This window comes from Odocoileus virginianus, unplaced genomic scaffold (genome assembly GCF_023699985.2).
Source record: "Odocoileus virginianus isolate 20LAN1187 ecotype Illinois unplaced genomic scaffold, Ovbor_1.2 Unplaced_Scaffold_3, whole genome shotgun sequence".
NCBI classification, from domain to species: Eukaryota; Metazoa; Chordata; class Mammalia; order Artiodactyla; family Cervidae; genus Odocoileus; species Odocoileus virginianus.
Window position 1 is genome coordinate 4,746,996 of NW_027224265.1, and position 22,646 is coordinate 4,769,641.

General features: G+C 54.0%; 1 protein-coding gene across 4 annotated transcripts in view; it reads right to left on the reverse strand.

Moving 5' to 3' along the window:
• The window catches only part of HRH2 (histamine receptor H2), a 47,972-nt gene that overhangs the window by 10,676 nt on the left and 14,650 nt on the right, over positions 1 to 22,646 (reverse strand). For 2 of the 4 annotated variants that reach the window (XM_070462373.1, XM_070462374.1), the window contains exon 2: positions 12,024 to 13,625. In XM_070462373.1, coding sequence (XP_070318474.1) covers positions 12,024 to 13,099 — 1,076 coding nt within the window. In that variant the 5' untranslated portion in view covers positions 13,100 to 13,625. Of the gene's footprint in view, positions 1 to 5,478; positions 5,614 to 12,023; positions 13,626 to 22,646 lie in introns of all 4 variants that reach the window. The other 2 variants (XR_011485947.1, XM_070462375.1) reach the window with 2 other exon arrangements.

A 22,646-nucleotide genomic window follows, 5' to 3' on the forward strand; every position in this document is an offset into this window, starting at 1 on the left:
ATAGTGTGATCCTCTCATCTCCAGCAGAGGAGGGAGTTCTCAAAACCCTCAGTCACTCACAAGCAAGTAAGTGGAGGCGGCTTGAGAGAGCGCAGCTTGGCCGCCCGCAAAGCTGGGGCTCCCTGCCCTGTCCCCTCCCCGTCCCATGTGCCGTGCTCAGACCCCCCAGTCCTAGGGAGCTTGTGTTCACCCTGCCCGGGTACTCCAACCCTCCAGTGACCTCCATGTGAGACTGCCCGGCTTGCTCAATCCTCATCCTGAAACTGGCGGGTTTTTTTAAACTGAAATAACCCCCCTCCGCCCTCCCCCCTACTCACGCCAGTGGATGCCGTGGACAAAGAACCAACAGTAGCCGAGGCAACTCTGAAAGTCATTTCCTATCATTCATTCCACTCCCACAAGTCATTTCCTATCATTCATTCCACTCCCGCCGCCGCCGGGAGGCAGGCAAAGGGTCACGCCCATTTCACAGATGTGAAACTGAGGCTCAGCGAGGCTGCCATTTGCTCCAGGCTAGGCGGGCACTCCATCCCAGGCTGGGCTCCTGGCACCATCATGTCAGTCCTTTAGATCTGAGACATCTGCTCCTGTCAGCTACAGATTGGCACTTGCCACGAACCTCCTACAAGGATTAAACCGTGCGCAGCCGCAGCTGCTGACTTGCGCCAGCCCCCGAAGGAGTCCAGGGTGGAGGGCGGCACTGCGGCACTGTGCCCTAGAAAAGTGGTGGAACTGGGCTTCGACAGATAGTTTCAGGAGCCGATTCTATGAGCCTGATTCTTGCACCTCCTCATGTCTGGAAAGCCCTGAAGTCCTTCATGGTGACAAGTGCTCCTCAAGACTAGCAGAAACCTTCTGCAAAAACAATATGTGCTCGACTGATGCATACCCCCTTCACCAAAATCACATACATGCTGGCCTTCCCCTCTGCCTCCTTGGAGAAGCTTCTCAGAGCTGCCTGAAGCGCTGTCCCGCCCGCTACAGTCCTCATTTTGCCCGAATGAAACATAACTCTGAACTCAGGCGCTGTGCATTGTCTGGTCTCTGACGGGCTCAGGCCCTGGATGTGGGCTCCCGACGGCTCCCCCTCAGCCCCTCCGCCCCCCTCTTCCCTCGCCTCGCCCAGCCTAAGTGGCAGAGCCGTCTCCTCCTTGCTGAGGATGCCCTCTGTCCTGGTCAGCCCCCTCACAGCGGCCCCAGGGTCCTCCCCCCTGCATGGTCAGAAGCGCCGGCAGTGACTCCCTCCCCCACACTGCACAGCCAGGCTAGAAAACAATTAAGCGAAGTTTAACAAGACTGAAAATATCCCTCCCCTTTGACCAGTAATTCCTGTTCCAGAAATTCAGTTTCTAGGGGAATAATCTGAAAGAAACAAAATGTTCTTTGCATGGAGATGTTCATCACAGGGTTGCTTATAATAGCAAAAATAATGCCTAGACAAGGGCAAAATGCAAACACAGGGAAACGTTTCAGCCTCTCTCAGTCTCCTGGGGAACCCCTCCCCCACCAGGACGGCCGTGGGTGACTCTATTCTCAGGGCCTGTGGGTCTGTTCTCTCCGCGAACCCCTGCAACTCCCATTTGACACTCGAAGAAACGGAGGCATGCAGTGGTAGTCTGCCTGAGGTCAACCAGCTCCCAGGCAGTCAGACGCTACCAGGCTCAGCCACACAGCGGGGGTTACTGGTCACCACCACCAGGGAGCCCGTTGCTGACTGCAGGCCCGTGTGCCGGCTGGGCGCCGTGTCTCTGGCAGGGCAGGAGGGGACACTGTTTGGAGATGCACTGTGCTTGCCTTGGGTTCTCGCCTGGGCCAGCCCTCCCGCCATTCAGGCCATGATCCAGAAGGGAAACAGAGCCACGTGAGAGGCTCCAAGGGCATCCGGCCTTTGGGAGCCTTGTTAAGAGCAGCTTCCCCGCCCAGAGAGGAGGCTGGGCGTCAGTTCCCTGCTAGAGTGGGCCCTGCCCCCAGCCATTCCTTTGGGGTCAGAATGCTCATTGGAGGTGAGGTGTGGGGGGTCCCCTGCAGGCATGGCAGAGAGGAGGCTTCATGGAGCTCTGTACCCCAGTTTCTCTGCCCCCAAGGGGGTGCAGAAGGCCCCTAAAATCCCCTACGGTGGTGTGGGGGCCTGCGGTGGAGGCCAAGGCCGGTGGGAGGAGGTGGCTGGTCCTCAGCAATGCCAGGGGGCCTGCAGCAGGCATGGCAGGGGTGCCACAGATGAAGACGGACACTGTGGGGGCCAGACAGCCCCCGGGAGCTTAGCGTACCCTGCAGGGAAGGAGCGGGCAGGGAAGGGACTCTTGCGTTGGTGGGGTTCTACTTCCAAAGTCGCCACGGTTACAACTAGAAGTGACTGAGACCCCCTGACCTGGAAAATGTATGTTTCCCCACCGTCTGTTAAGTGGTGGCCTGTGGGCACACACAGCGGAATAAAACCAAGAGCTTACACCCCAGCACTGCGCTCCAAGCTTCTGTCCTAGGCCAGACATTAATGCCCTTGGTCTTTCTTCCAGCCCTGGAAAGGAGGGAGGGGCTAGGGTGATCAGTCCTGCTTTTCAGATGGGGGTAAATTTTAGAAAAGGGAATACCTTTTCTATTCAAGCACGTTGGTTGGCTTCCCAGACCCTGTGATTCCCAGTCCCTCTCTCCTCTCCTCCCTGACTTCAAGCCTCTGTTGCCTAGAATGGCACCTCCAACCTCGGCCTTCTGCTTAGAAAATTCCTGCCTGCCCTTCAGGAGTCCGCTGGGCCCCCACCCCTTCCAGGAGGCTTTGCCCAATTGCTGGCCCCTCAGGGCCCTCTTGGCACCCATCCGCCAGGTCCCAGCACTTACCCCACGTTTCGTCTCTAACAGCTCATCTGACAGCTCCACTAGTTGCACCCCCTCTAACCACCTCCCCACCATACAGGGCAGGGGCTCTAGAGGGCAAGTGAATGAGTCAATCAGTAAGACTCAGCAGCCCCTGAGACAGAGACCTGTCTTGGAGAATTCCATGCATGGATCCTCTTGTCGCCGTGACGGGAGGACCACATCTGCTCACAGAGACAGAAAGGGAGTACAGAGCGTGACTTCAGGGCTTGTGGAAGATGGCCCCATGACTGGGGTTTCTCTCTGACTTCTGATTTTCAGGTTCCATTTCAATAATGATGAAGTTTATAAATATTCTGTGTCTCCCAAGTCAATGTGGAAAGGGGAAGTTCCTTGAAACCTCTGGGTGCTGGGAAGTGTCCCGTTGCCCACGCAGAGCTCCCGTCTCCAGAGGATGATGGCACGTGCTCAGTCCCGGAATGAGGAAGGCCTGGGTCTCACCCACCTGCCCATGAGTCCCAGCGCCTGCGGTCCTCACCGCAAGCTGCAGCCTTACACAAGCAGATGTAGACAAGCAGAGCCACCTGCCAGTTTGGGGAGCTAGGACAACCCCTGCCCCCATCGCTCTGCACAAAAACGGGCAGGAAAGGAATGGCCCTCACATCCCAGGGGAGCCTCGGGGACTCTGGACACCCTAAAATGCCCAGCGGGTCTCAGGCACACCCTGCCCCAGTTCCCTGACGCTGCTACAACACAGCTGCTGTGGGTTTAAGGGATACAGCATTGCCTGGGACCCACTGCCGTCTTGTCAGGAGCAGGGACAGCTGCTAGGAGCTGCAGCCCTCTTTCACGGATGAGCACACCGAGGCCCGGAGAGGGGTGCAGTGGGAAAGCCGGGCCTGCACCTGCCAGGCTGAGGCCCTCCCGGCAGCCCCGTCTGCACCCCATCTGCACCCCGTCTGCGCCCCTACCTGCGCATGCACCCTCCCCGCAGCGCGCAGGCTGCGACAAAGGCACGTTTTACTGGACTTGCCTCTTCAACCTCAGAGCAATTCATTAGTATGAAAAACAGGTTCCTCCCCGCCCTTGCCAGAAGATTCTTGACATAAACACTATTGGGAGTTTGGCATTTCTCTCTCTTGTTAAGCATTCATATATAATTAGTGTTGGAATGGTCCCCTGAGATGGATCCAAGCCCCCATTTTCAGAGAAGGGACATGAGGCTCAGGATCAGGGTCCAAATTGATTGATTCAGTGGCACAGCTGAGATACAAGTCCACGGAGCCTGTCTTGGACTTTCCAGCTGCTTGTTTACAGGGTGGCCACAGGAGGGAAAGGAGGAAAGACAGGAGGGAGGGAAGGGGGAGAGGAGGAAGGGAGAAAGAAAGGAAAAGAAAGAAAGAAAGAAAGAAAGAAAAACTACCGTTTACAATCATCTACCCTGTGCCAGGCACTTTGCCTCAACTGGTGCTAAACCTCATCAAACTCTTCACAGGGAGATATTTTTATCCCCATTTTTCAGATGAGCAAGTTGAGGCTCAGAGATGGCAAGCCACCTGCCCAAAGTCACAAATCCAGTAAATCCAGCACCCTTTCCTTTCACCCACCTCAGGGCTTGGTGGGTTTCCCTGGCGGCTCAGCTGGTGCAGAATCTGCCTGCAATGCAGGAGATCCCGGTTTGATTCCTGGGTCAGGAAGATCCCCTGGAGAAGGGATAGGCTACCCACTCCAGTATTCTTGGGCTTCCTTGTGGCTCAGATGGTAAAGAATCCACCTGCAATGTGGGAGACCTGTTCAATCCTGGGTTGGGAAGATCCCCTGGAGGAGGACATGGCAACTCACTCCAGTATTCTTGCCTGGAGAATCCCATGGACAGAGGAGCCTGGCAGGCTGCAGTCCATGGGGTTGCAGAGAGTCGGACACGACTGAGGTACTAAATAGCACGGTACACAGGGGTTGGCAGACACTTGCCTGAAATGGTTGAAAAAAGTGAATAGAAGAATTATATTTTGCGACTAGTGAAAATGATATGAAATTTCTATTTTGGCGCCCATATATGAAGTTTTATTGGAAGGCAGTCAGCACCATTCGTTTATGCATTGTCAGGGACTGCTTTCCTGCTATGCCAGCAGGGTTGAGTACTGGTTACCACACAACGCAGGCACCATAAGCTAACTTACTTATCCTGTCTGGCCCTTTGCAGAAGAGGCTTGCTGAGCCCTGCCCTCCACCCTGCCTTCTCCCAGGGGTCTGGAAGGTGTGCAGGGCCTCTCTGTGACTCTGTTCTCTGCATGAGGGTATCAGGGCTGAAATCCAGACCTCCTTCTGCTCACCAAGCCGTGTACTTTGGGGCTGGGTGCCCTGCAGAAAAGGCCTTCTCCTAATTTGCTCACCTAGGGTGTTCACCCTTTTCTTGTTGGCGCAAAGCTGCTAGGGCGGGCCCAAAGGCACGGATCCCCCTCCCTCTGCACTGCAGCCCCCCGGAAGGAAGCCCATAGCAGTCCTGTCAGACCTGCGACAGAAGGAGCCAGGGGCAGGGTCAGGAAAGGGCAGGGGCCGGGCTCTGTGCCAAGCCAGCAGGAGGGAGGGTGGGTGGCTGGGCACCACCGGGGCCTGCAGCCTGCTTCAAAGGCGCCGTCCCCAGAGGGTGGGAAAGGAGCAGTTCTCTACCTTTCAAGTGACTCCTGGGGGGCCACGGTTTATTCTCCTTGACTTGTGAGGCTGTAAAAGGCTTCCCACCTCCTTTCCCTCTGCTCTCCTTCCCCTGACTCCAGGGCTGGGAGGGGGTCTCACTCCCCAAACTCCCTGAAGAGACAGAAGATGAAAAGGATTAATGCCTTGGTGCTGCCCATGTGCTCCGCTGTGTAGCAGGGCAGACCCCCCCACCCCGCCCCCCAGCCTGAGCAGGGCCTTCCCAGCTCACCCAGGCAGGAGAGGCGACGGCCACCGCGTGGTCCAGGAGCCAGCCTCACACCCGGACCCCCACCCCAGGGCCGTGAGCGCCCAGGAGCCGCCAGGATGCCCGAGTACTTGGTGAGAGAGAGATGGGACCCTGGACACGGACGGGGTAGGGGACGGGAGGGAAAGGCAACACAGAGCAGAATGGGAAAAGACAGAAATGCAGACAGCAGCTCCACAGCACACGCCAAGTGAAGCAGCCGGGCACGGAAGACCATGGCTCTTCTGAAATGCCCACAACAGGCACGTCCATAGAGACAGAAAGTATATTCATGGTCAGGTGGGAAGTGCAGCGATTGGGAGCTTGATGGCTAAAGGCTCCAGAGTTTCTTTGGGGTCATGAAAAGGTGCTAAAATTGACTGTGGCGATGGTGGCATAACTCTGTGGATAGACTCAAAGCCAGTGAAGTGTGCTTGAAATGAGTGAATCCTGCAGTATGTGAAGTGTATCTCAACAAAAGTGCGACATAAAAGAAAGCTAGAAAATGACGGAAAAGAGACAAAATGAGGAGAAAGGAAAAGAGAGATGGATGGCAAAGAAGGAAAACTTGGGTCTGTTAAAGCACCTGCCGCGTGCCAGGAACTGTGCTAAATGCCAGTATCCTTGATTCCACTTTACTCTCCCAATTCTGCAGAGAGGTCTGATAACAGTCATAGTTTTACAGGTAAGGAAACTGCAGCTTAGACTGTCCAAGACTTGTCTAACATCACCCAACCCCTAAATAGGATGGGACCAGGGCTCCAATCAGATTCCCTAACTTCCACCCCGAGGCAGGAAGACACCCCAATAGCCTTGCGGTGTGACCATCAGGCGCAGAGGGCGGGGGTGATAAGGCAGCTCACAGCAGGGCTCCAGTGCAGGGAGCAGGGAGGCCCCTTGGGACGGTGGGGTGGGGGTTGGGAAGGGATGGGGAGCAGGATACCAGCTGCTCTGAGCACCTGTGCCAAGAGTGTTCGGAAAGGCCCCTGAAGAAATACTGGAATCAGCATGCCAGAAGGTTAGTCTATTTCAGAACCCGAATGATATGAGTGGACAAGTTCCGGTAAATTATGCAATGCTTCCTTTCTGAGCAAAGCTCCTTCTTAAGAAGAAGCGTGTATACATCAGTCATGCAAACTTTTTACTGCTAAGGGGATCCCAGCCTCCTCTGCCAGGCCAGACTGGACTTGGAGCAGAAGATAAGGTCAGCTCCACCCTCCCCCAGCTCCCAACCTCAGGTCAAACTGGGACATGGCGGCGTGGAGACTCAATGGACCACATCCAGGTTGTCCGAAGTCTGGATTCCCACCCCAATTCTGCGATCCTTTCACCATCCCTTGGGGGCGTGTGGGGTAACTCCATGATGCACAGCAGGCTGTGGATGCCCCACTCAGACCTGTTGCTGACACTGCTAGTTGGTGGGAAGCCCTTTAGTGACGTCAGAGTTAGAAAAGGGAACCAGGAATTTCTGAGCTCCCACTAGGTTCCAGGAACTTCCCTCTGAGACTGGGTTCCCTGATCCCTTAAGCAGGGGTGGTGTTAGACACCTCTCTGAGCTTCTGCGGACCTAGGACAAGACATTTACGTATTCTCCCATTCCCTTATTCACTCAACAAACACTACTGGGCGAACTGTGCCAGGCCCCATGCCAGGAGTTAGGCAGGAACCAACAGAGACGTGGGCCTGCCCTTAGGGCCTCACAGTCTAGGGGAGCAGACACGGAGCAGATGGTGTGTGCCAGGAGGGGTGAGAAGCTGTCCTGGGCTAGGCCTGAGCTGAGGGGCGCAGAGGAGGAGGCAGGGAGCGGGAGAGGCGGCGGGGCAGGCCTCGAGGGCCAGTGGGGGGAGGAAGGGCGGATGGGAGGCAGAGGCCTGCGAGGGGAGGGGCGGCCGCAGGGGCACCTGCGGCTCCCTGCCTCCCTGCACACCTCTTCTCCTTCCTGAGTTGACTCCCTGCTTCTGGGCCTCCGGGAGGAGGGCAGTGGGCACAGGGACCCTGCAAAGAGGTGAAGGGCCCTGTCCCTAGAGAGACGCAGATACTCACGCTCAGAAAGCTCATCCCCCTGCCTTGGGAGACAGCACAGGGCGGCTGAGTGTATGGGGAAGGACTCAAGAGCCCTGGGCAGGGATTCAGAGCAGCAGGGTCTCCTTCCAGCCCCTCCCCTAACGTGCTCTGGGCCTCAGGATGCTTGCGTCCCTGGGCCTTAGTTTCCTGAGTTTCCTGTGTGCTGTCTATGGGACTAGGACCAAGTGTGGGCTGAACTCGAGTCCCTTCAGCGTTTCATCATGGAAAAAGCCTGGCTTCGGGGTCAGATGGATTTGGGCTAGAATCCTAGCTCTCCCCGGATGAGGCAGTGTGGCCAACGTCAGCTATATTGCTCCTGGAAGCCTGCCCCTGGCCGAGGGCCCACATTCAGAGAACCACTGCCCTAGAATAACATCCCTTTGCAACAAGGGCCTCTGCCTGGTTCAGTGCAACACCCCCAAACAGTGCGGGCGTGTAGCGAATTCTCGGGGAGTGTGTGCGAATGAACTCACAGAGGGGTTTATTCCGGTGAAGGCAGAAGGGACTGGAGGATGGCTGTGGGCCTGGGGATGGGGTCAGGAGGTGGTCAGGGGTAAACCTGAAGGGCCTCTAATCCTCATGCTAAGTCAGGGAGCTGTACATGGGCCCCCAGAGATCTACATCCTCATGGTGGAACCTGAGAATGTTATGTGGCAAAAAGACTGCATCTGTGATTAAGTTAAGGACATTAGGATGAGGAAGTTATCCTGGGTTATCCCAGTGGGCCCCAAATGTAATCACAAGTTCTTTTATTAAAGGAAGGAGGCAGACAGAGAAGAGGGGAAGGAGATGCGGCCGCGGAGGCAAGAGGTCAGAATGATGTGAAGGAGCTCAAGCCAAGGACCTTGGCGGCCCCCAGGAGCCAGAAAAGGCAAGGAGATGGATTCTCCCATGAAGCCTCCAGGAGAAACCCGCCCTACCCACACCTCGATCCCAGTCTCCTGGTCTCCCGAAAAAGCAGAAAAGAAATCTGTGTTGCTTCCAGTCACCAAGTTCTCAGTCATTTGCTACAGCGGCCCTCCCTTGGGAGCTACCCCAGGCCTGTTTGCAGCAGAAGCAGTGGCATTTACTCAGCAGGGTCCGTGGAGCAGAGGGGGTGAGGCTGGGGACCTGGGGTCAAAGATGGGGAGAGGTGATGAGGGGCGAGGTGGAGGCAGCCACCTGGGTCAGGAAAGGGCAGAGCGCCCTGTTGGGGAGGAGGCTGCAGGTTGCCACTGTCTCCTGGAGTCTCCCCTTGGCTGACTGTGCCACGCCCCTGCCCCCCCCCACCCCCGACCGCCACCACCAACAACCAAGAGCAACCGGACCTTTGGCGGTGATAAGGGTTCTCTGCCAGGTCAACGCTGGGTTTTGCGCCCAAGTGGGGAGCAGAAAGGACACACTATCGGTCATCAGGGAAGCTGGGAGCCAACCTTACGAAGGGTCACCCAAGTCGCCGATCACCCGGGCAGCCTCCACTGGAAACGCAGCCCCTGGCTTCCTGAACACCCACTCCCACAACCACATACGAGGCCCTCCAGCCGGTTCACCACCTCCTCCGCTGGACCCCTCTGCCCTGCAGCTGCTGCGTGTGACCCAGGCAGGCCCGCCTTCTCAGTTGGCCTTGGCGGCCAGGGTGGCGGTGACGATCGGAAGAGGAGGTGGACACTCACTGCCCGCCGCGTGCCGGGCACCCAGAGGACACTCAGTAACGGGGCTGCTATTTCTGCTCCTGCTCAGATCTTGGCTCTGGCTGCATCACTAGCTTGAGTTCCTTGAACAAGTCACTTCTCCGAGCCTCATTCCCCCCCATCTGTAACGTGGAAGCTAAACACCTACTTCGCAGGGCGGTGCAGAGAATGAGCTGTGGCCCCAAGTCTAATGGGGCCCCGGCACCACCACCTGGAAGGTCGTGCCCATCTGCATGCAGGGCTCAGCTCAGAGGGCTGTTCCCAGGCTCTCTGGGCCGTCACTGCCTCCTCTGGGCGTCCTGCACACCGGACTTCAAGGCTTAGCACACGCAGTGCTGAATCATGGCATCCGTTCCTCAACCAGACCATGAACAGTCACAGGTGGCAAGCGTGGTAGCAGCGTGGGGGACCGGCTTTATCTCCCTTTGCAACCCAGCAGCTGGAGGGGAGGGGATAAAATGCTGTCACGGAAAGATCAATATATAGAAATAACGGCCAAGGTAAAACTGGCACCTAACGGGTGTTGGATGAGGGCTGGTCACTGCCGGTGGGTGCTTACTGGATGTCTCCCTGAGGATCTGGGGGTAAAGGCAGCCTATTAACCCAGGTCCCACTGGTTAGCACAAGAGCAAGTGGAATGACCTCCAGGCTGAACTGTGTCAGCGGCTTTTGCCTGAGTGTACACTCCGTCCTTTGCTCTATGAACTAAATGAGCTTTGTACTTGACGCTGCTCTTCCTGAACGAAGCAGTGTGGAAAGACAGGGTCATCTCATCCAGTCTCAGACCTCGTGATCTGCGCTTTGGAGAGATGTCTTTGGGCAGCTTGGAGGATGGATTGGAGAGGAGAATCCAGAGGTGGGAGGCCTGGAGGAGGCTGGATGCAGGAGCAATGAAGCTCGTTCTGGAAGGATAGCAGGGAACAGGGGGAAGGCCTGAGACCACACTCCACACCCAGCTGCTGCAAGGGCCAGAGGGACAGAAGGCCAAGGGGTCTGGTTGGGCAATTTTATCCCCAACAATTCCAGCTCCCAGAGAGTGTAGGTGTGCAGTGGTCATCCAAGCCTTATTCCTGAGTCCAGTGCTCAGAGCTCGAGAGCAGATAAGTATCCTGCCAGGGGGCTCACAGAGCTTGTTCGCATCCCTTGGCCCCCGCGTGCTTCGGGTGATTCTGGGAGGTAAGCAGGGCAGGCTGCTTGAGAACAAACCCCAGTCTCCACGAGAGGAGGACACTGAGGCCCAAGAGGGGCAGAGACGTGCTCAAGCCACAGAGCCGAGACGGGCTGTCAGAACAGACGCCGAGGCGCCTCTGCTACGTCCCTGCCGCCCAGCACAGTTCCTGGCGTGTGATGGGAAGTAGACACATGTTTGCAAATGAATGGATGGGTGGATGGGTGGATGGGTGGATGGGTGGATGGATGGATCACTCGCACAGACCAGCATTCTGGGGGGCAAAGGCATGGTCTGTGGGAAGAGAAAGGAGGGTGACTTTTCCTGAGCATTTGTATGTGTCGGGTGTTCTCCCAGCATCCTTCACTCGCCTCAGCAGCTAGATGGAGCTCGCTAAGACCTGTGAACCTTCCCTCCAAGTGTGAGCTTCCTTGAGCCACTCAAGTCTTTGGGGAGGTTTCCCTTAATACCTCTCAGGGGCTTTGTCACAAGTGAATTTATCTCAACCTCGTTCTGACCTTCTCTTTCCAGGCCGGGTATCTCTCGAGGGTGGAGTCTTGGGGCTTCCTCTCTCTTGCATGCCCTGTGTCCCAGACATCCAATGGTCTCCAAGCCCACTTTTTACTAGCCTCCTAGATTTTGCTCTATTCTCTTCCCTCTTATGGAGCAGTCCTGCATCCCCCTTCACTGATGTCCCCATCTCATTCTTCTGGTCCACATCTGAGGGGACAACCAGAGTCCTTTCTCCAAAGCACAGAGGTGATTGGGTTACCCCCATCCTAACTTCTAATCCTTCTATCTTCCCCTAAAACCTACAGTTACAATGCCCAAGCCTGGCTTTCAAGGCTGTGCCTTCCCGACGCAGCCAAGCCTCTTGCTCCCCCCACTTGAGCACCCCACCTGCATCCCAGGTGCTCAAGACTGGGCTGAATGGGGCCTCTGATTCAAGCCCCCGGCAGCAGCACTAGCGCATGGCTATTTGAGGGCTGTCAGTGGATTTAAGTGAACACCTGTGACCACTAACTAAGTGGGCAGAGTTGAGCCTCACACTTAGGACCCCCGATTGTAAGGACGAGGTAGCTAGAAGAGAGGGCCCGCCCATTCTGAGTCAGGGGCGCTCTATGCAGATGCCAGCTCTGTGTGGGGTCCTGGCGAAGCTCTCCAAGATCTGACTGGCTCCTTTTGAAAACAGAGGTCAAAAGTCCTACCTGAGGGGGCGTTCGGGAGGACGGAGCAACACAAGATTTGCAGAGTGCTCATGAAGGCTTCCCAGCAGGCAGCACCCGAAGCAGCCCCTGGTGAACGGCTGTCAACCCAGAGGGAGACCCTCCCTTCCACCACGGTGCATCCCACATGCAAACTGCCCGGGAGTTACCTGTCTGTGGCTCCCTGGGGGGCCGCGACCTCAGTCCCACTCCACACCTGGAGCCTCAGCGGCCTCTCTTCTGGCCAGCTGGGTCCCTGGCTTGGATGCCTCACCAGCTGAGAGCTGTTGGACCCCAGAGAAGTTCTGCGCACCTCGTGGCTGGCAGGGCCGCAGCGGAAGAGCTCCTGGTAGGCCGTGCGGAAGTCTCTGTTGAGCGCGGCGTACAGCACGGGGTTCAGGGCCGAGTTGGCATAGCCGAGCCACAGGACCACGTCTTCCACGGTCTTGTCGACGGCGCTGTCCCCTTGCAGCCCCCGGTAAACGAACACGGTGAAGTAGGGGAACCAGCAGACAATGAAGGCCCCCATGACGGCAGCCAGCGTCACCGTGGCTTTGTGCTCCCTGAGCGTGGCCGCCCTCCACGGGCCGACGTTGTGAATCCTCCTGGCCTGCTCCCGGGCGATCCTGAAGATGCGGTAGTACGTGATGCACATGATGAGCAGCGGCAGGTAGAAGGTGACCAGCCCGTCCACCAGACCATACACCAAGTTGACCTGGACTTTGCACTTGGGGGTGGTGTGACTGTCACTGTGGTTCTCAGGCCTGCTGTTCCATTCCAGGTGGATGGACAGGAAGGACAGGGTGATGGAGATGACCCAGATTAAGACCAGGGAGACGGCGACCCGGACTGGGGTGACCAGCACGGGGTAGCGCAGGGGGTCCGTGACGGCACAGTACCTGTCAAGGCTGATCATGAAAAGGTTGAGGATGGAGGCCGTGCAGAGCATGACATCCAGGCTGGTATAGATGTTGCAGAAGACCTTGCCAAAGCTCCACTGGCAGGACAGCTGGTGGAAGGCAGAGAAGGGCAGCACCAGGAGGCCGAGCAGCAGGTCAGTAATGGCCAGCGACACAATGAAGCAGTTGGTCAGGCTGCGGAGCCGGCGGTTCAAGCCCACCGCCAGGCAGACGACCACATTTCCGGCGATGGTGATGAGGATGAGGAGGGTGAGGACTACGGTGACGGTGACCTTGAACGCGGCAGGGTCCAGGCAAGAGGAAGAGGCCGTGCCATTGGACGCCATCCTGGGTCCCTACAGCTCCTGCCCCTGTGCCCCCCTGCCCCCACCCCAGGCCCACGGTTGCTCCTCTTCCAGCTCCCCAGCAGGTCAGTTATGTCCACTGCTGGGCTCCAGGCTGCCCAGCAGAGCCGAGAGAAGTATCCAAATGTGGGGAGGCTCCAGGGACCAAGCTAGTGCTGTTTTTTGTAGAAATAAATAAAATGATCTCCAAGAAGGTGGGGGGCATGAGTGGGAAGGAAGATGAGGGACATCTAGTTCTCCAAGCGAGGTTCCTGGTTCAAACCGCAGTCCTCAAATCGCCTCCGAGAGAGCTGACTTCCTCCCAGGACTGAACACATCTCCACTCTCCGGCTTTTGCGTGGAGACTGAGGCACTGGGGCGTGAGTCTGGAGGTGGCTTTGGTTTTATTGGGGAGGTTTCATGTGGAGCTATGGCTGCAGCCTTCTCCATGGTGGCCAGCTGCCCCCATCCAGGTGCTGGGGGTCCGGCACGGCTGCCTCGCCCTCTAGGGTCCCCTGGAAAGCATGAGCTAGAAACACAAAGATGGAGTTTTGAGCATGTTGAAACCAGACTGAGAGTATGTATGACCCAGTTCAAAATGAACAGTTCTAGACCTTGACCTCACTCCAAGACACCCGGAGGCCAGGCCGGGATCTCTCCTTAGAAGGGACCAGGGCAATCAGGATAGACAGAGAGGAGAAAGGGACACGGCATGCGAGGGGCTGACCACCAAGTCATCACAGGAGACACAGTAGGACAGGCTCACGTTCATACTGTTTACATTAGAGATTCTAGACTCAGACTCTACGCTCTGAGAAAACGGGCGCTGCATCTGCTCGGTCACTGCTGGTTCCCAGGGCCTGGCTCCACCAGAAGGCATTACGCCTAGATGGATAAATGATAAAATGAATGAAAAAAATAGCCAGTGTTAATACACTGACTCTGCCAAGCGCTGAGAGCAGCGTTCTACACTCTCACTTTATAAAACGTCACCACGCTCTGAACAAGAAGCCAACCAGCTTTTTCCGGAGAGGGCCAGCCAGTGGGCACTCTCTGCTTTGTGTCCTGCAAGCTCTCTGCCGCGACTTACTTAACTGTTCCGCGTGAGGGCACCTCAACAGACAATGCGCAGATGAGTGATCCTGGACGTTACTGTGGACACTTAAATGTGAATGTCACGTCGTTTTCATGTGTGGCAAAATCTTCTCTTGAATTTTTCTCAAACTCTTTAAAGCAAAATGTAAAATTTTGCAAATGCAAAATTTTTGCAAAATGCAAAAAATGTAAAATTGCTATTCCTAGTTCACGTGATGCACAAAACCAAAGAGAGGACCAGATCTAGCCTGCTGTCCCAGTCTGCCAACTGCAGCCCCACCTGTGCTCTGGACATCTCTCGAAACCTCACTTTCCAGGTCAGCAGGTGCAGACCTCACTCAGTCTTTCAAATGGCTGCATAACAGTCTGTGGGGTGGCTGGCCTTGGTTTGTCTGTCATCACTCTAACACAGGTATTCTGGTGGTTTCTAGTTTCTTCCTCCCTCCATTCCTCCTTCCTTTCCACCTCTGGTCCCACATCAAACATCACTTCAGTGGAATGAATACCTGGGCACGCCATGCTTCTTTTGGTTAAATATCAGGTTAAATTCCTTCTTATTGGTGATAGTCTATGATTCTGATCCATGCAAAACAAGCTAAGGCCCTGCTTGATTCCTGGGCCCTTTCTCTCAAGCGGATCCTGGTTGTCCAGAGAACAGCCAGCAGCAGCAGTCTCCTGGGATCTGGGAGTGTGCAGAGAATCAAGCTGACAGCAGAACTCCTTTCAGGAAGGAGCTCAATGCCATCTGACACAAAAGAAGCCTCAGTCTCTTGGCCTGGAGTGGTTTTGCAATCTGAATAAGAGAGGCATCGTTTAATCACGACAGCTATGTCAGTGCAGGGATCACAGCTCCTGGTCACCTTCTGCCATTCCAGCTGGCTCAGCCACCTAGCCTAGTAGGCTAGGCCTCTAAGTATTATTTTTAGAAGATCTTTTCATTACATAAATAGCCCAAACAGTACGGCTATTACTGCCACACTTAATTAACTTTGGAGGGGGTAGCAGCAAGACTATTTGGTTTGGTTTTTTTTTTTTTGAGAACCCTTATTTCTGATCAAAATTTCCTCTGAGTTTCCTTCATAGCCAGGATTAGGTATTTTGAACTGATGTTTTAGTTAACGATGGAAGGCTTTCAAATCTGAATAAACTGGCCTCTTATATAATTAAAAATTAATTCTTCTTTCCCTCCCTCCCTCCTTCCTTCTGTCACCTCCCTCTCTCTGCTCTTTTCAGCAAATATTTCTTTCAGAACCTACAACGTGCCCAATGTTTTTTGAGGGGCTGGGGCCATGGCCACAACCACCACAAAGAAAGCGCTGATTCCTTTCCTCATGGAGCTCCTGGAGCTTCAAAGAACAACCACTTCGGTTGTGTTTCTGTTTTATAGCCTAAGTCCCAGAAGTTTCCAGTGACCTTCGTGAAGGCAGAAGCTTTCATGTGGAGCTTTGGGCGTAGAATGATGGCCCTAGAGCATGATGGCCCTTGGGGTTACGACCCCAAGATCACTGTCTTTGTGATCACCATCGTTGTTACCATCACAGCTAATATAAAAAACACTTTCTTGAACCTTCCTTTCAAACTTTAAAAGCAATGACATTGCTTATTGCAGTAAACCAAGGGCTCTGAGGTATACAGGAAGGGCCAACTGTTTGGATCATTGCATACAAGCCCTCACACTGGGAAGGTGACCTTTGCTGACCGTTTGGTGTTACGGGGACCATCCATTCTTTCTCTGAGGCTCTGCCTGTACCAGACACATGTAGGACACTGTTCTGATACTTCCTTTCCTCATTTCTTTCAAAATCTCTACTATATAGTGGACACCCTTCTAGATCACTTAGATCTAACGCATTCTATTGGGAAGCTAGACTGTGGCAACAACCACCACCATCACAAGAAGAGCCATGAGCAAGGAGGTCTGCGGCAGCAGGTTTGCAAGTGGCAAATGATGAGAGACGACCTGAGTGCCTATCAGCAGGGGAATGGTTCAATCCAAGACGGAGCATCTGCACTACAGCAGGGTCCTGGGCAAGGTGATTTCCCGCATATTAAACGGAAGATCTCAGCCGCACAATGACTGCTCTCGAGAGGAATCTGTTGCTATTTAACAGTTGAGGAGAACGAGGCTCAGACAGGCCCAGTGATGTCACACCCTTAGTAAGTGTCCAGAGAGGCTGGATTCAAACTCAGCTTACGTCCCTCCAGCTGCCTTCAGGCCCACTCCTGCACAGACTTCAACTTGTCCTTCTAAGTGGGTCTCAGCAGATAGTCCTGTTGTCTCCCTCACTCTGACATTCTGGCACCCCGACTTTGGCCCAAATGCACCAGTCTCTTCGCTCCTGACTCTGCCTTCGCTGTCTTCTTCACTCCGAGTCCCGCTCTTCCTTGTCTTCAGTCAGTGACACCCTTTCAAGGCCTAGCTCAAACACAGGTCCCCACACCCTCCCCCACCATCTGAGAGCATGGTGTTGTTTTGAGATCTTCTGAAAGCCAACATGGTGTAAAGTGAAGAAGACGTTATCTTAGGATCCATCTTGCTAACAGATGCACAAAATAAATCAAGATAAAGCACAGATGCTCAGACACACTTCGCAGCTTGATGATGAGATGCTGAATGTGGCTCCCAGGGAAGGAGCTTGGGGGAGGGGGGAGTGGGGTGGGCGTGCATGCAGGCTGCCTCTATAACAGCTCACCGCCAAACAAACCTGAATGTTATTTTTGCTTTAAACCTTTTTTTTTTTTTGTAAAAGCAAAAATCCTCCTTGGATTTCTTTCAGTACGAAACAGGTAGGTCTTTCGTTAAAGAGAAGTGAGGTAAAGCAAACTTTCAAAAAGTGGGGGGTCCCTGTTCCTCTGTCTCCCTGAAGCCTGCAGGTGAGGGTACCCTCCCCTGTACTGAATTATAGCGGCTCAGACAGCAGAGTCTGCCTGCAATGCAGGAGACCCAGTTCGATCCCTGGGTCAGGAAGATCTCTCGGAGAAGGGAATGGCACCCCACTCCAGGATTCTTGCCTGAAGAATTCCACAGACAGAGCCTGGAGGGCTATAGTCCATGGGGTTGCAAAGAGTCGGACTCAACTGAGCAACTCACACTTTTACTTTCACTTCATACTGTTGGCACCTGGCTTTGTTAATATGGCTCAGTGTCTGTCTGCAAGCAGGGCCTGGATCTAGACCACCTGTCCCCAGCTTCCATCCACCTATCCATCTGTCCTTCCAGCCAGCCAGCCAGCCAGCAAGCAAGCATTTCTTGTTGTCTAAAGGAGAGGCCCAGGGTACACAGAGTGAGTGTGTGTGTGAAAACGATATGGAATTTTCATTAAAACCGGCTTCAGCCACTTCCTGTCCCGGTCTTGCAGGCTGACCACAGATTCTGCAGTTGTATGTGTCACACTGCTTCCTCTTATGTCGTCTCAGTTTTCGCCTTAAGAGTCTCTGAAAAAAGCACTTTCTGAAGAATTTGCTTATGGGTTGCTGTGCCCCTTACTGTCCCCTGGGGAGATTTCTGATCTTCATCTACAGTCATCACCTGGCAAATGCAGCCGTAACAGAAAGCAGTGCCCTGCTCAGAGTCTGATTCATCACATCAAGCCCCTCTGGGCGGCCGAGGTGGCCAATCAGCCTTCAAGAGCAGCCACCGCTCAGTGTGTTAAAGGCACTCGGTGAGCTCACAGATGTGTATTAAACCCACTGTGCTGGGCTCTGCACAGGGAAGTCTGCTGTGATCACCTCCGATGACCAGCCTCGGTCGTCTCTAAGTACAGACAGATCTTTGACGTGACTTTCAAGGTTCTGCGTGACCTGGTTTTGTCTTTTCTCTTTAGCTTTAGCTCCTGCCTGCCTGGTGCCCTTTAGCTGGACAACACTTGTAGAAATAGCTCTGGTGGCATTTAATTCCTCCTGATTTTAAAGTCCTAGGCCCATACGACTCTGTGCCTTTGTACATGCTATTCCCACTGCCTGGAATGCCCCTCTTCCCTTCCAGGCCTGGGGAACTCGCACTCTTCCCTGAAGACCTGGCTGTCTCTGTCACCTCCTCCAGGAAGTCTTTCAGAGTCTTCCAGAGGCACCTGCTCCATCTCCTCTCACTTCTGCCTCCCACTTATACCCACCTCTAGTAGAGACTTGCAATTTCTGGGGGGCACGGCAGAGAGAGGTTCTTTAACTCTCCACTGGGTAGAAATCTGAATTTCCAGGGCCCTTGGAAAATTCTCCTCTGGATGTGGTCCTTGGTGATTCCTCATCAAAGTGTGTCTCCCTAGGAATGTGCTGTGGTGGGTGGAATGTGGAACACCACGACCCTGCTCAATCCTCTCCTGTGACTGCAAAGAAAATGGGGCTTGAAGTGTTGAAGGTCACCCCCCAGCAGAGGTACGGCCCAAAGGCCCACCAGGTCTGCCTAACGCCCCAACGCCCCTCTCACTGCTGCCCGCCCACAAAGTCCTGCAAGAGATGCCACAGACAGTCTGTTTTATTTGCCAACAGAGGGGCGAAGCCATGGTCTGGGGGTTGGGGTCTTCTCCCACAAAATTTTATCAGACTGAGTCCAATACTTTTCTTTCCCTTTCCACTAAGAAGTGAAATGAAGCTCCCCCTTTGCAGTTTAAGTACCTAACCCCCCAGGCAAAGCCACTGGGGGACTAGCTGGCAATTTGGGGGAACCAGTTAAAGCTCCTTTGGGTTTCTCACTCAACCTGGAAGATGAATCCAATTCTCCAAGCAATCATTTACAATAGGAAAAGAGTGATATTCATCAGGCAACCGTTGTGCCCTAAGGGAGCACACAGTGGCTTCTGGGGGAGCCAGTGGGCAAGTCTGTGGGGCAGGTCATGTGAGCCTTACTGTGCAAAAACTGACACGCCTGCCAGTGAAAGGACGCCCAGGGGCTGAAAGACAAGGATTCTGACATTGGATGAGTCTGGGTTTCAATCTCAGTACTGTCATTCAAGAGCTTGGTGACCTTGGGCATATGACTGCAACCTCTCTGAGCCTTAGTTTTCTCTTTTATAAAATGGGGGTAATGATATGTCCTTCTTCACTTGGTGGTTGTGAAAATGCAGAGAGCAAAGGTGTGTTAAACACTTTGTGCCTGGCATATGGCAGGTGACATTAAATATAATAATAATATAAGAATAATAGTTTATAGTAACAAAAATGTTACCTTTTATTATTGTCGAAAGCCCCATAGCCAGGAAACTGCATTCACACATGCTCTATAAATGTAGGGAGTGGATCCCAGGGCAGACACTGTGCTGGGTGCCAGGGGACAGCGGCGAACATGGAAGACAAATCTTGGAACTTCTATGACAGCGTGGTGGTGGTTGGGGCTGGGGGGGGCAAACACGAAGTAACTCACAGCAGACCTGCTGATTCAACTGCAGTATGTTGACAGTTCTATAAAGGGGGACTGTAAGGTGCCACAGGCTTCCCTGGCAGCTCAGCTAGTAAAAATTCCACCTGCAATGCAGGAGACCCCGGTTCAATCCCTGGGTTGGGAAGATCCCCTGGAGGAGGGCATGGCAACCCACTCCTGTATTCTTGCCTGGAGAATCCCATGGACAGAGGAGCCTGGCGGGCCACAGTCCATGGGGTCGCAGAGTCAGACACGACTGAGCGACTCAGCCCAGGAGCCACAGTGATATACACAGTGGAGGAACCCATCCTGCTCTGGAGGGTATGTGATTTGAGATCTGAATAGATAGGAAAAGGGTCACTCAGTGAAAACAGGTGATGAGCGGGCTCCAAACAGAGGACAGCTGCTACAAACACTGGGAGGCAGAGAGTTGGGGGTGTCGGCAGAACCGTAGGAACCCTTGGGGGTGGGGGGGGGTGAGTGGAGGATGGCACAACTGGAAGCCCAGAGGGGGCTTTACTTCCAGCAGTCCTGTGGGGACACCAGGGGGTGGGGGGTGGCTGCAGGGTGGCAGGGAGCCTCACTGGGCCCTGCTGGCTGCCCCCAGTTATCACTGCCGGCAATGAGATGCAGGGGTCACTGGGTCCCTGGCAGGCAGTTCGTCTTTACGAGCCATAATGTCCCAGAACATCGCCCCATCACTTGGTCATTTTGGATGTTCTGGGTACCGGGTGCTGTGGGCATCAGAGAGTGGCCCCAGGGTCAGCTCCCCCAGGAGCACTGCCCGCTCAGGAGTCCCAGAGGGGTCTGAGAAGTGGAAGCTATGTCAGCGGGGTGACTCTCATTCCTGAAGAAGGGAAGACGGGCCTTCTAAGCTCTGCTGTGGCTGCAGACAAAGGTACTCAGCAGCGTACCTGGAGGCCAGGTGGCGGGGGCCATGCCACTTCAGAAAGGCTGGCCAGCTCTGGGACTCCATCACTGGGGGCCCAGGATGCAGGGTAGGGCCCAGAGGTGCACCCAAAGGGTGAGGCGGGTCCAGCCTCCAGCAGTCCAGACACTCCTAATGATGGGGGCGGGGGCCATGGGGGGCGTAGGGAGCAGCAGGGGGCTGTGGGAACTGGGAGGATGCTGTGGGTGATGCTGTGGGTGGTGGCAGGCGACAGCAGTGTGTGTGTGCAGAAGGCAACATTTTACGGGGCCTGGAAAACCCCATGAATGCTAAAAACAGACAACTGACCCAGCAGTTGCGCTTTGAGAAATTCATCATATGGCCTGGAAATGGTGTTCAAGTCCTGTGGTAGCACATAATGCAATCATCAAAAGGACAAGTGCACCAGCTTCTCATAGTGTTTAGATTCCACATATAAGTGACATTACGCAGCATTTGTTTGTCTGTGTCTGACTTATTTCACTTCAGCATCATGCCCTCCAAGTTCATCCATGTTGCTGTCAATGGCGATATTTCCTTCTTTGCTGTGGCTGGGTACCACTCCATGGTATATATGTCCCACGTCCTCTTTATCCATTCATCTGTTGATAGACACTTAGGTTGCTTCCACATCTTGGCGACTGTAAATAACACTGCTATGAACATTGGAGTGCCTGTTTCTTTTCAAATCAGTGGTTTTTTTTTTTTCAGATATATCCAAGAGTGAAATTGCTAGGTCATATGGTAGCTCTAGTTTTAGTTTTTTGAGAAACTTCCTTGCTGTTTTCCAAAAAAGAAGCAGACTCACAGACACAGAGAGCAAACTAGTGGTTACTAGTGGGGAGAAGGATGGGAGGGAGGGACAACATAAAGGTAGTGGATTAAGAAGTACAAACTATTATGGATAAATAAGCTATAAGGATATATTGTAAATGTTATTCACTGTATTGTATGCCTGTAACTTACATAATACCATATATCAACTGTACTTCGATAAAAAAATTAAAATTAAATAAAGGACTATCGCAGGCTTTGGGGCTGATGTGGAATGGTTCTGCATGTGTGAGTGTGACATGCTAAAGGGGGAACATGCGCATGTTCTTGTGGTCCTGCACTGACACGCAGACTGGTCCAGGAAGGACACATGTGAAAAGGGGCTAACTGCTCCCAGGGGGGTTGATGGGGGCTCAGCCGAGGCTGCGGGATAAACTTCCTTCCCCATATGTCCCTTGGGACCTTGGGAATCTTTTTACCTATAGTCAGTGCCATGGTTTTTCCAGTAGTCATGTATGGATGTGAGAGCTGGACCATGAAGAAGGCTGAGCGCCGAAGACCTGATGATTTCAAATTGTGGTGCTGAGAAGATTCTTGAGAATCCCTTGGACAGCAAGAAGATCAAACCAGTCAATCTTAAAGGAAATCAACCCTGAATATTCATTGGAAGGACTGATGCTGAAGCTGAAGCTCCAATACTTTGGCCACCTGATGCAAAGAGCCAACTCACTGGAAAAGACTCTGATGCTGGGAAAGATTGAGGGCAGGAGGAGAAGGGGGCGACAGAGGATGAGATGGTTGGATGGCATCACTGACTCAATGGACGTGAGTTTGAGCAAACTCTGGGAGATAGTGAAGGACAGGGAAGCCTGGCGTGCTGCAGTTTATGGGGTCGCAAAGAGTCGGACACGACTGAACGACTGAACAATGACAGCTGTGGGCAGACATCACCTATGGCCAAACTAACAGCCAGGCCACAGGGCTTGACCAGCAGAGAAGGGCAGAGAGAGGGCACCCAGGTGGAAGGAACAACAGCAAAGGAAAGGCGGCCGTGTGCTCAGGTGATGCTTAAGAGCAGGACCTGGTGCGTCGGGGCTCCAAGCCAGGGCTGGCACTCGGTCTACTCAGTCAAGAGTAGAATTGCTGTTTTTGAACTGTGGTGTTGGAGAAGACTCTTGAGAGTCCCTTGGACTGCAAGGAGATCCAACCAGTCCATCCTAAAGGAGATCAGTCCTGGGTGTTCATTGGAAGGACTGATGCTGAAGCTGAAACTCCAATACTTTGGCCACCTGATGTGAAGAGTTGACTCATTGGAAAAGACCCTGATGCTGGGAAAGATTGAAGGCGGGAGGAGAAGGGGACGACAGAGGATGAGATGGTTGGATGGCATCACCGACTCT